The sequence below is a fragment of the Diaporthe batatas genome (genome assembly GCF_019321695.1).
Source record: "Diaporthe batatas strain CRI 302-4 chromosome Unknown Contig00034, whole genome shotgun sequence".
Classification (NCBI taxonomy): domain Eukaryota; kingdom Fungi; phylum Ascomycota; class Sordariomycetes; order Diaporthales; family Diaporthaceae; genus Diaporthe; species Diaporthe batatas.
The window spans coordinates 99992-112873 of NW_025408580.1; the positions used below are offsets into that span (position 1 = coordinate 99992).

The window sequence follows — 12882 nt, forward strand, 5'->3', positions numbered from 1 at the left end:
CTGTGACAGCCTGGTTCTTCTCCACTGGGCGTGCTGACCGGGCTGGTCCGCTGCCTGCCAACCTGTCAGACGGTAAATTCCATCATCTCACACGCGGAGAGGCGCTTACAAGACCCAGGCTGGCATACATAAACAGGCATAATTTGTGTTGATCACCAGGTACGTGCTGACGTTATATATGATATGCGTGAGCCCAAGGCCGCGAGGGCCTATCATCCATGGACTCCATGCGTCAACAACCTCGCTGGCGCGCCATTGCTACACTGCAGTGTGACCAACCACAAAAAAAAAAGACAAAAGAGACTCGCTCGCGACAAGTACCTGTCAGATTGCGGGCAACATTGCCTCACGATTTCTCGGCGTTTGTCAGCACCGACTCCAGCGTTAAATTCGTGTCACCGTCAAATATGCTCAACCTCTGCGCAGCCTCACGTGCCTCTGACAAGATCAGCTCTTCGGTCTTGCTCGAACGTGGTGTGAACCGTGCTTTGAACGGCAGTGGGCGTATATTCTCGCTGTCATTATACGCAAAAGCACTCAACTGGACTGGGTTTCCCTTCATGTTTGGAATTAAAGTCAGCCACAGGCACTTCTCCCTAACCGCAGCCGACCGCAAATAGTCGCGACATCCGCACACGTGTGTCCTGACCGACCATCACAACTCAACACTGTCCCAAAGGGCAAGTACTCACCTTCTCGTCGAGTCCTGGCTCGACCTTGAACGCCCAGACCAACCTGGCCACCACCATCGACACGCTCTGATCTGCCAACGGCTGCCCGCTGCATTGCCTCCTCCCCCACCCGAAGGCGTTGTGGCCCCTGCTGTTAGGGTACTCAAAGGCGAGCCCTCCGGGAAGGTTGCCTAGGTACCTCTCGGGCCTCACCGTGTCGGGTTCGGGAAAATCACCCGGGTTCCGGTGGATCGCCCACGTGTTGCAGGTCAGCTGTGTGCCCTTGGGGATCAGGTAGCCCCGGTACGTGTCGTCGCAGACCGGCGCGTGGGGTATCCCGCCGAGGATGGTCACCGTCCGCCAGCGCATGATCTCACGGGCTAGAGCGTTCGTGTATGGTAGACGGCCGGCGTCCAGGTCCTCCCAAGTGGGTGACCTGCCTCCCAGCACAGTGTCTATCTCGTCCTGGGCTTTGGTCTGAACTTCTGGGAAGAGGCAGAGGGCGAGGATGGCGGAGGTCAAAGTTCCGCTTGTGGTGTCGACGCCGGCGCCAAGCAGACTTTTCTACGTCAATGTGCCATTTTACACGGGGTACGGGTATTATACACTTACTTCGTTGTCAAAGCGGACACCTCCTCATCACTCAATCCAAGAGTGGGCTGCTTCTCCAGGACATCTTTCGCAAAGCTCGGGTTTGGGTTGTTTGCGGCCGCCTCCTTGTTGAGAGCATAGAAGTACTGGGCCAGGTGTGACGAGATTGTCCTCACGATAGTAGGGAAGGCGTAAAGCCAGGGTGGTAGTTGCGCCAGCCAGGGCAGCGTCTCGACTATCAGCCAACCCGGGATGACATAGTTCACGACAGCCATTGTCTCCAGGGCCTTCTGGCAGACGTAGTCATTCTTCTTTGCGATGCGTCTGCCCCACCCGATTATCGAGACGACCGAGACAGAATACCGCTCGATGGACATCTGTAGGATGTGGAGTCAGCCAACGAGCATTCGAAGCACCAATACAGCAGTTGCATGCAACCAGAGGAAGTAAGGGCCACAACAAGGTCACAGCCTGTCTCGAATCCGAACCCGATCAAATTCTTCGTGTCACAGGCTACATATTGGAGTGTTCTCTTCTCGAAAGGGATAAGTTATTATCCAGAGGACGCTTACGACATAGTCATCTGGATCGGTCAAGAAGTCGAGCGTCAAAATCTTAGACTCGTCACCCTGGAAGTGCCGATGGTCTCGCACCACATGGCTACCGACGATAGCATGCTAACGCTCAAGTCAGAGACAACACAAAAAAATACATTTCCAGATGGAACGCATTGTGGATTTACCGTGAGCTTCCTATGCAGCCTCCACTTGTCCCCATACACAAGCGTGGCCTGGTTCGTCGTCGCCGACCCCGTCAGCTCCCCCATGGCCACGAACCTGGGGCGCGACGAATAGACATCCGCGCGCTTCTCCAGCAGGTCCGACGCGGTCCATGCGTCGTTGAGGACGATGACCGGCCGGCTCCCCAGCCAGATCGTGATCATGGGGTTCGCATACTGCCGGCTCCATTCTTCAAACCTTACCCACGGCTGCCAGTGGGGGATGCGGAAGTGGTTGCCGAGGACGGGCAGCGGGAAGGGCCCCGGTGGGAGTTTCCGGCGCAGGAGGAGCACCCGAATGTAGTCATAGGTGATGATGCAGGTGAGGGCTAGCGCGGCGATGGTCAGGACTCGGAGTGAGACCTGTGCCGGCCCGGCCGTGTCGAATGTCAGTAGCATCTTGGTCTTTGTCTTCTTCTCCTGGTCTGATTCGGGGGGGTGAGCGCTAATGGGTGAGAAGAAGCAATATCGGATTGGTTGTTTTCGTTACACGGCATTGAATCACGATGGAGGTTCCCAAGTCCCCTCGTATTTATATACGTAAGGGTGGTGGGTGGTCAACTACTCATCAAGGGTGTTGAAGAGGGATGCCGGGACGCCCAGGGGCCCACCCCCGTTGCCTCTTGGCACGCCTTCAAGTTGCCAGTCAAGCTCGTTGAGAGCTCTGCCCAGGCGAGATTACATGCTGTCATCGCAGAAGTATAGAAAACCTGGTGGGCGGCACGGTGGTGGGGGACGCCAGTATATCCCAACTCGCACTCAGGGTGCGGGGTGCAGATAATGGGTCCGAAGTGTGCATCGTCGCAGTCGTGCTTATGCAGGGTGAGACGTTGATGCAAGCTTCTTGTTCCTCGACCCTTGCCGCCACTGCTCGGCACATGGCCGTTGAGGTTCCTGGGTCATCCTCTATCTCATGATTTCCGGGTGTTGATATCTCGAGTGAGATGTCAGGAAATTTTCTTTGCCTTGTGCTGTGCTATGTGGCGTCGATGTCATCTGTAGTACGGACTCCGTACTACGGAGTAAGTGTCGAAGAGCGTGGTCATAGTTAAGGTGTTTGGTAGCGACTTTATAGTAAGCCTTGGCAATGATAACGCTTCCAACAACGCTCCTCTATCAACAGAACAAATCATTCCAAGTGAGTCGCGATTTTTTCTCACATTTTCGAAGTCTCTAGGTTGAGACTGGCCGAAGATTTTCAACAATAGCTTTGTAAAGCTACGATACTTTTAGGCCTCGGATCTTGCGGGATCTTTTCTCACCCTGTCACTTTTCGTAATGTCCTACCACATGCGTCTGCTATTCTGCTTTTGAGATGCCGTTGTTGGGGAAAACGTTGACCGGGAAATATCACCATATCCACTTTACTTAACCCTGGATGCCAAATGTGGTATTGTCTGGTGCGGCCAGAATGCTTCTTCTAAATCGCATTTGTTGCTATATGAGGAGTTATATACGATAGATATAATGTGACAGTCATAATCTCATCATTGATTGGCTTCTTACTCTCACAAAGAGTATGGTAAATGTGTCTTGGACACAAGAAGCCCTGGATAGCTGCATCATTTCGACACATCATGGCCCTGACATAAACCATGTCTCCATGTCCCAAACATAGGAAAAGACCAATGTCACGTCCGGCTCAACCACGAACAGCACCGCTCACCTCAAAGGCCCCTCATCCGCCCTCTGCTCAACAGGCGTGATGATGCTGGAGTTATGGCTCAGCCTATCCCTCCCCGCGGGCTCACGCGAGGGCGGCCAGGGCGGCAGCTCCATCTCGCTCCTCGAGCGCGGCGTCGTCGCCGTCTCGGGCCTGCGGAGGTTGACCTCCTCGTCGGCCGGCGCCCGCGTCTCGTTCACCGTCTGCAGCGACTTGTCCAGCTTGGCCAGCTGCGCGCTCAGCCACGACTGCCTGGTCTGCAGCGGCGGAGGGGCCTTGCGCGACGGGCGGGACCCGATCGTCGGCAGGGGGATGTGCGGGTGCTGCGGGTGGCCCACCGGGCCGGCGGCGCCGTCCTCGGGCGTGCCTGTGGTCTGTCTCGTCGAGGCTGCGAAGATGCGGTTGAAGAGCGGCTTCAGGGTCATGACTGAGGCGCAGACTATGGCGGTGTTGACCTCGATCAGGGACCAGTAGATCGTGTCCACGCCTGTGTAGCTGTAGTCGGGCCCGACCGGGATGGTCGCGAGCAGGACGAGGCGTATTATGGAAACAATACAGATGCTATGATTAATTGTTAGTCGCAGAAGAGAGACCAGCAAAGTATTCGGGGTAGAGTGACGGACAAGAAACCAAATGAGAACACTATAGTGAGCACTACCTTCTGGTCCTTGGGCGCTCGAATGGACCAGACGACGGGCAGAGGTAGCAGGAAGATGAGAAAATCTGTCCCTATCTGCAGCCCTACCAGAGAATAGTAAACCTCGTTTGAATGGCAATATGTAGCTTGTACACTGGGGTCCCAGAATGCTTTCAGAGGTATGCAGGCCGTAAAGTCGAGGATCAGATTGATGGTGCCAGTAACGGTGACGATGACCATAAACCCCAAGAGAACCTTTCTCGTCCAATCATAAGTTAAGGTCCGCAAGTATAGTAGCACCACGCTGATTTTCGAGAGATTAAGGCTACATGTGTAGAAAACGATAGTGAACCATGATGCCTATTTGCGTAGGAAACATTATTAGCAACACAATCGCAGGCTTGTTGGCGACCGCATCGCAATGAACGTCACGCTTACCTCGAGCAACGTCACATATTTCTCCATGGGAATTGCAATGAAATGTTTCCCGAGCCCCAGGCCTGCCTGGATGATGAACCCAATGCTCTCTGCCAGGGAGAAAAATAAAGCCGCCAAAATAACCCAGTCCTCCGGGCCAAGTAACTCCATCAAGTTTCCTCTGAGGTAGAATCGACTCGCTACGACCACGGCCGATATCAGCCATGTCAGAGCAGCACAGGCTATAATGTTGCCTTGATGCGACTCGGAGAGGTCATACACCACATTTTCCCCAGTGGACATGGCTTGTGCCGCGGCGACTCAAGCAACGGAACACGGACGGGATGCTCCCTGTCTCACACCGAGAGACCGCTTGTCAGTGGTGGCCTCGGGGGGGCCAAGAAACATCGCCGAGGGTATGTGGTGGGGGTATAATGTATAAGGGGTCTCAAAGACAAAAAAACCCGGTCGTCGATCCTGTGATGGTAAGTGCCGGACTTGCAGGTAGCGAATCTGGGGTAGTGGGAGAAGTGAGATGTGACAGGTGTAAGGTTCAAAAAAAGGACGGAGGAAAAGCAAAACACCAAGAGGTGGAATTCATGTGGGCAGTAAAGCCATATCTTTCGGCCATGATGCGAGACTTCAGGACTCTTCATTACGATAGACCACACACCGCTGCGCAGAAGTGGGCGAGTACAGTGTATTTCCCGCCAAACTTCGACCATCGTATTAACCAGCAAAGTCGGGACGCGCGAGCAAGCCAGCCAGCCCGGACGCCTACCTAGGTACACTATTGGCAGAGGGGGCGACCATGCGCGCCCTGCCACGATGGGGCAGGCGTACACAGTAGGTCTGTGTGGTAAAAAAAGTTTCCATCGATTTGCACGCGGCTGATGATGACCCAGCCCGTCACCGTTGAACCTCAAACGCACAGGTGGGAAAATCAAAGCGCCCTGGAGTCGTCCCACATTTGATCGATGGGTCTCGATTATCCCGACCATGATAGGAAGCGTAGCCGAGATGAGCCCTCTAATTTTCTCCAGATATTTGGGCCGCTAGCCGTGTCGATGTCCCTTCAGGGCTGCCAGGGGAAAAGACTTTTGCTGGAAGCGAGCCTCAGCTGCCGACCCATCACTAGCCGTAAACGATCTGGGCTGTCTGGTCAGTTGTGATCGTAGCTGGGCTGAGGTGTTTTGACCACTTCAGTTTGTGGTTAGCCTTTCGATCTATACACACATCTACTGGTGAGTTGCGCGAAGTCTTGCGTGGTCGTAGACACTCTCAAGCTCCTGTTTTCCCTCGGAGCCATCGAGGTTCGCTGTCAAGCTTTTGCAGGACCATCCAAGTCCAAAGAATTGTGTCAATCTTGCGTGTCAATCTTGCCTTGGTCTTGGCAGCGGAGCCAGCAACTTCTCGAGAAAGAGTGGATCACAACAGGAGGCCGGACTCGGCCCCCACGATCTCATGGTTCACATAGTGTACTTCTGTTGTGGGCTGATAGAAACGCACACTTTGTTTGACCGAAACAATGTCGTTGTGCACATAGATAAACCATCCAGCCAAACCTCCCAGAAGCAAGGGACAGCGTAAGCTGAATTGCAAGCTCGTTCATGTAAATTAGGAGTTTTCGGCATGTGACGATGCTGGTTGAGGGCGCAGACAGCCCATCGCCCCATCAACGGGAAGATAGCGAGTCAAGCTTATGGATTTCGTCAGGAGATTTCCCCCCTTCCCTCCGCCTCGAAGACATGGTTCACGAGAGTTTCAACGGCTGCACAGATCCGGAACTTGCCGTGGCTAATGCACGTCGAAAGGCAGCCGCATTAGGTTCCCGGCACGTGCAAACGCTTAGCATTGGTGCAAAGGCCACAATGGGCCCATCGCTTGCGACAAGGCTTGCAGGCGGACGCGCCCCTGGACAGTGGAAGTGATCTGCCCCAGGCTCGTATATGTGTGTACGGCGATCCGACCAAAACTGCCTTTTCGTTTGCGTCTTGTCCCAGGATTTCCACCCTGACAGCACCCGAGCGGGCAAATCCTCCCGCTGCCAAAAGTGCCAGACTAGTAAAAGAAATTGCCCGTCACTCCACCTGCGAGCCTTTCCCCGATATTTCGCCATCATGAAGGTTCCCCCTGCTTCAGGTCGAGCCATATGAGGAAGTCCACGCCCCGGAACTACAAGCGCGAGCGAAATGGTTCGATCCATATCAGCGGTCGGCTACCTGCCTACAACATCTCGAGAAATGGAGAATAACCCTGTGGACAGAATTTGACGGCCAAAAGTAGTAGCGAGCAGTTGGTTGCCGTGGATCACTGTTCCTGATATTGGGGCCGTTCCTGTCACACGGACTCGGCGCATGGAACGGGAAGCGCGGTGTTCTCAGAAAATACTTCGATTCGCGACTTGCGTTCGCTCGTCAGCTCAGTTCGTGTGCTGCTAATAAAGAGATGTGGGGGTACCTACTGGCTAGGCAAACTGGCCCTTTTCCTCCCACAATAATAACTCTGTGACAATCGGCGCCAATCATAGCGACGTTCACAAGGCTAGCCCTTTTAAATGCCTACTGTTCTTCGCCAGAGGCTTGTTGACCCTAAATCGGGTATGTTTTGCACTCGGATCTTGAGCGACACGGTGACACGCTTAAGAGATAAGATCGGCGACGTTCATCGGCATCTCATCAATCTGGGTCGAGTAGTACACTGCACACTGATTAGCAATCGCTCACGACCCGAGAGCTGGACGAACTCACACTCGATGTCTCGCAAAATGCGCACATCCTCGCTTGTGACGAAGTTGATCGCAACACCCTTGCGGCCAAATCTTCCAGATCGGCCGATACGGTGGATGTAGTTCTCACGATTGCTGGGCAGATCGTAGTTGATGACCAGACTGACCTGCTGGACATCGATTCCACGCGCCCACACATCGGTTGAAATGAGCACTCGGCTGTTGCCCTGTCGGAAGTCCTGCATGATACTATCCCGCTCCTTTTGCGGCATATCTCCGTGCATGCTACTGACTGTGAAGTTGGCCTCGCGCATCTTATCGGTGAGCCAATCCACCTTACGCCGAGTGTTGCAAAAGATGACGGCTTGGGTAATGGTCAAAGTGTCGTAGAGGTCGCAGAGAGTGTCGAACTTCCAATCCTCCTTCTCCACGGCAATGAAGTACTGCTTGAGACCTTCGAGAGTCAATTCGTCACGCTTCACGAGGATGCGGACAGGGTCGGTCATGAACTTGGTTGTCATGTCGAGCACGTCATAGGGTAGCGTAGCCGAAACAACAACGACTTGTGTGGCGGGAGGAAGGTATCGGTACACGTCGTAGATCTGCTCTCTGAACCCTTGGTTGAGCAGCTCATCGGCTTCGTCAAGGACCAACATCTTGATGTGACGGGTGCGCAGGTGCCGGCGTCGGATCATGTCAGCAACACGACCAGGTGTTCCAGAGACGATGTGCTGGCCATAATCCAGCTTGCGGATATCCTCGCCAACGTTTGTGCCTCCAATGCAGGCGTGGCATTGGACGTTCATGTAATCGCCGAGAGCCATGACGACGCTCTGAATCTGGGTGGCCAACTCGCGTGTCGGGGACAGGACAAGCGCTTGGGTTTCGCGAATGGCGGTATCGATGACTTGGAGCATACTGATGGAGAAAGTCGCGGTCTTGCCGGTTCCGGATTGCGCTTGAGCGATTGTATCACGACCCTTGCACACTTGAACGATGGCGCGGGACTGAACCGCCGAGGGTGACTCGTAACCGTAAGCGTAGATTCCGCGAAGAAGAGATTCTGTCAATCTGGGTCAGCATTCGTTGCCCACGCAGTGCGTGCGACGCAGGATTAAGCCTTACCCTTGAGCGACATCGACTCGAAGGTAGGATGGACCGTGACCTCCTTGGAGGTGTTGAACTCCATCCGCTCCTCCGCCTTCCGGTCGATACCGCCTGCTTCAGCCATTTTCAAGATCTGGTGATGCTTTGACTCCCAGTTGACTATTTCGGATGCTGTTGGCTTTGTTGGTGGTTTGATAAGTTTTGGCGCAAAGCAGTGAACGAAGTTGAAGATCGAGCTGGGCTAAGCACCTGGAGGCGGGCAGGCTAACAGCAAATTCCTGCAGGGGTTGGCCAGAAATGCGGGTGCTTATCTTATCGGACAATTAGCTCTGGCTGTCTGGTCCGTGCCCCAGACAACTTCGTGGATCTTGCGACAACTGCGACGGGTTTCCTTCTCGGGAAACCCATAGTGGACAGAACGGGCGAAACTGGCACATTCCCCTTCTCTGACACACTGACACCAGGATGTTGTTGGAAGAGCAGCGATACATTGCCGAGGACCTCGAGCGCCTCGAGCAAGGCGTCGCGGATCGCATCGGCGAGGAGCCCAAGGTGGTACGTGATGCCCTCTTTCTGCCTCGTTCGCGACGAATCCAAGCTGACCACGTCCCCCGCGGCACAGATCCGCGATCGCCTCAACCGAGACCATGAGGTATCTCAGCTCCTTGACCAGATACAGAAACAATCCGCAGAGATGTTGTCTTTGTATCGCGATGCTAATGGCCTCCGGTCCAAAGAGGTCCTGCAGATTGGCAGCGGCGACCCTTTCGAAGAGTTCTACAAACAGGTGAACGAAGTGAGGGAGCACCACGCGCGATACCCGAATGAGCAGGCAGAGAATTCCGAGATCCGTTACCGGCAGCGCAAGACGGGCGACGAGCCTCTGCCTTCGCTTGTCGATTCGATGTTTTCTGGCGAGGAGGCCTACGGACGCTACTTCGACCTACACGCCTGCCACGAGGAATACATCAATCTTCCCAACGTCAAGCGCCTGGGCTACCTGCAGTACCTTCAAATTTTCGACAACTTTGCCCCCGGCCATGGCGGTGTCAAGAGGGCGGACAAATTGACCGACCAATACTTCAAGTACGTTGGCGAGTTGGCAGAATACTTGGAGAGCTTTATGCGCCGGACGCGACCGCTGGAGAATGTCAGCAAGGTGATCGAGTCCTTCGACAAGGAGTTTGGAGAGGCATGGGAGAAAGACGAGGTCGAGGGCTGGACAAATGAGTCGGCTGCTGCCACGGTGGCAGCGAAGGAGTTGAGCACTGCTGACGCTGTATGGTGCGATGCTTGTGAGAAAGAATTCAAGAACGAGAACGTGTACAAGGGGCACCTGAATGGACGGAAGCACGTCAAGGCAGCGCAAGCCCTCGCGGAGAGGCAGCAAGGCGCCGCAGATTCCGCTGTCGCATCTGGGAAATTCTCTGCGACAAGAATGAAGGAGCGCGTAGTAGCCGAGAGAGAGTTCAGGGTGAAACGCCTCGCCAGTGCTATGAGCACCGAGCGAGAGGATACCCGGGTCAATGTGGAGCGGCGGCAAGGAATGACTGAGAGGGAACGGCAACAAGAACTCGACAATCTGTTCAGTATGGCGGAGCAGCCACCACAACTTGCCGAGTCAAATGATCCAGAAGGCGAGGACGGCGAGGAGAAGATCTACAACCCCCTGAAGCTACCGCTGGCCTGGGACGGCAAGCCCATCCCATTTTGGCTCTACCGGCTGCACGGCTTGGGCGTGGAGTTCCCATGCGAGATTTGCGGCAACTTCGTCTACATGGGCCGCCGCGCCTTCGAGAAGCACTTTAACGAGGCACGGCACATCTACGGCCTGAAGCGGCTCGGTATCAACGACACCCACCTTTTCCGGGACATCACAGGCATCGAGGAAGCGCTTAAGCTCTGGGATAAGAGACAGCGTGACAAGAAGGCGAACAGGATTGAGGACGGGAGCATCGTTCAGATGGAGGATGCCGAGGGTAATGTGATGCCGGAGAAGGTGTACTATGACTTGCAGAAGCAAGGTTTGCTGTAGGCGCACGTGCGGCAGCAGGCAGTGCCAGTTTCCTGGAACGTACATGAGGCACGCCAAATGGCATGAATAGACAGCTTAGCAGAAGATTCAAGTTCAGCTTATAGGAACCTCGAGTGTAGCCATCCGTGCTTTACATGAGACAAATGAAGATTTCCTCAAAGGAATTCAGTCAAGCTTGATATCAGACTAATGGGGTATTGAAATGTTCCATTGTACTTATCATATTTTACACCAGGTAAATGAGAGTTTAAAGAATCGCTTGAATATGATCCAAGCCTTATGGGCTTCATTTGAACACAACCCAAGGGCCTTCATAGCATAACCAAAGGGGAAGCTCCTCTTAATCTGTTTCTCTTGATTTGTAGCCAGCCACATCTGTATTTGCAACTGTTCATGAGCAGCCGAGAACCGACATTCTGGTAAATAAATCTTTGCTGGGGACTGATTCCGTGTTCACTTTGGTCATCATTTGAGGCATGGTGTCTAGACAGCTTGCTTCCAAGGGTGGCATAGGAGGTGATTTTGTGCACACCCCCGGGCCTCGACTAGTTGGGCTCTCTGTTTGAGCTCTCTGTTTGATACATCCCCTTTTCCCAGCTGGCTAGTGCCCACCTTGGTAGAGTTCCGGGTGAAGGGTGGACGCGAACGCAAACACCAGCTTCATCCTTTGCCCTTCTGCTACACTTCTGCCCAATTCCTTTCCAGGCTGGCAAGTGCCCACCTTGGTAGAGTTCCGGATGAAGGGTGAACGCGAACGCAAACACCAGCTTCATCCTTTGCCCCTCTGCTACACTTCTGCCCAAATCCTTTCCCATTCCGAGTCCATGCTTCCTGCCGCAGGTGTCCTGTATCAACCAGTCAGAGATGGATCCAAACACACACAAGGTTAGTACCACCTAGATGAAGAGTAGGAGGGCCGAAGGAAAATTACACGGAAGCTATCAGGCACTAACCGATCAGCAGGAGAGCGATTTCAGCTGGGGAATCGTGGGCGTAGGTTTTGACGACATCGAGGTGCCCGAGCCCGAGAACATCCAAGACGACACCGTCCGCCTTTTCGGCCAAGATCCACTTGAGTTTGAGGGCGTATCGTTGAGCCCTCGTTCGCTGCCAAGAAGCGAGCCTCTTTCGATGTTTGACCGTCTGCCTGAGGCATTTGGCGAGGAAGACAAGCTGCCCTACTCCTGGATGGCTCGCAATCCAGGAGCGGTGGCCAAGTGCCTCGAAAACAAGCCAGAACCAGTCGCCATCAGGCCCGCCAATTTGTCTGCTGTCAATGTTCAAGGCGAGGCTCTGTTGGAACATCACTTGAAGAGGCGCTCGCTGAACCCAAATCTTTACTTCTACCGTGTTGCAGTTTTCTGCTGCATCATGGACCTGAATAGCGCAGGGCTGTAGGTCAATCCGATCATAACAAACAACTGGCATCTCGCTCTTTGCTAGTCGACCATTGACGTTTTTCTCATTGCAGGATTTACCCTTCGATTCTGGCAACCCTCGTGGGACGGCTGTTTGGCGGCGACTGGGTCCTGATGGCTGTCTTCAACCAATACTTCATGCCATCATGGCTTCACATCGAGTGTATAATCGATCACGCAGCCGTCCAAAACATCCTCTCCTCGATCGAGCGTCACACCGCGCTGTGCCATCCTTCCTCCATTCCCCCCAATTTCGAAATTTTGATCAAGGTCCTCAACTACATGGTGGAAGAGCAAAAGCACCAGGGCCCGAACCTCAACCAGACGGTCGGCAAGCTGGTCAGCTCCTCGAACGGGCGAGAGTTTCACCCCCACCCCGGTTTATTCACGATACTCCGTGGACCGGCGTTGTCTGGCCGCTTCATGAAGCGGATAGGCGAGTGGTGGCCATACAAGACTGTCACTTGGCAACAGGCGGATTTACTGGGTCTGCACACAGACCGCGAGGCAGAGAAGGAGGACACCGTGGAGGACGTTGACCCGCGGTGTCTTACAGTCAACGGAGAAGCCGGAGGAGACATCAGAGCGGAGGCTAGGGGAAAAGGCAAGGGTAAGGGCAGCAGTCGCGCTTGAGAGACGGTCATACGACAGAGCTGGTTCAGCAGCTTGTGAGCTTCGTTGGTGACCCAAATCTGCAGTATACCCTCGTGGTTGAAGGCATACAACAGTGGATCAGAGCGTCTCGACTATCTTTGGTTTGGAGGAGAGAAAGGGAAAAAAAAACAAAGAAGTGATGGATTGTCCTTGGTTTTAGGCATCTGGTGTTCTACTTGAAGC

The 12882-nt window shown here is 54.1% G+C and overlaps 5 protein-coding genes across 5 annotated transcripts; 2 read left to right on the top strand and 3 right to left on the bottom strand.

The window, feature by feature from the left end:
• Positions 1-346: 346 nt before the first annotated feature.
• Positions 347-2439, bottom strand: KVR01_013827 (uncharacterized protein; the record flags this gene model as incomplete). The annotated part of the gene is made up of 5 exons (XM_044792560.1): positions 347-556; positions 693-1230; positions 1284-1639; positions 1835-1939; positions 2005-2439. The coding sequence occupies 5 exons, from the start codon at positions 2437-2439 to the stop codon at positions 347-349; spliced, it is 1644 nt and encodes a 547-aa protein (XP_044637171.1).
• A 1263-nt stretch (positions 2440-3702) lies between these two features.
• KVR01_013844 (uncharacterized protein) lies at positions 3703-5060 on the bottom strand (the record flags this gene model as incomplete). Its single annotated transcript, XM_044783659.1, has 3 exons — positions 3703-4264; positions 4390-4700; positions 4779-5060. The coding sequence occupies 3 exons, from the start codon at positions 5058-5060 to the stop codon at positions 3703-3705; spliced, it is 1155 nt and encodes a 384-aa protein (XP_044637188.1).
• A 2338-nt stretch (positions 5061-7398) lies between these two features.
• Positions 7399-8716, bottom strand: KVR01_013836 (uncharacterized protein; the record flags this gene model as incomplete). Its single annotated transcript, XM_044783608.1, has 3 exons — positions 7399-7457; positions 7508-8548; positions 8611-8716. The coding sequence occupies 3 exons, from the start codon at positions 8714-8716 to the stop codon at positions 7399-7401; spliced, it is 1206 nt and encodes a 401-aa protein (XP_044637180.1).
• A 341-nt stretch (positions 8717-9057) lies between these two features.
• Positions 9058-10627, top strand: KVR01_013848 (uncharacterized protein; the record flags this gene model as incomplete). The annotated part of the gene is made up of 2 exons (XM_044786439.1): positions 9058-9147; positions 9215-10627. 2 exons carry the CDS (start codon positions 9058-9060, stop codon positions 10625-10627), a joined length of 1503 nt encoding a protein of 500 aa, XP_044637192.1.
• A 900-nt stretch (positions 10628-11527) lies between these two features.
• Positions 11528-12678, top strand: KVR01_013822 (uncharacterized protein; the record flags this gene model as incomplete). Its single annotated transcript, XM_044781702.1, has 2 exons — positions 11528-12021; positions 12099-12678. 2 exons carry the CDS (start codon positions 11528-11530, stop codon positions 12676-12678), a joined length of 1074 nt encoding a protein of 357 aa, XP_044637166.1.
• Positions 12679-12882: the final 204 nt, after the last annotated feature.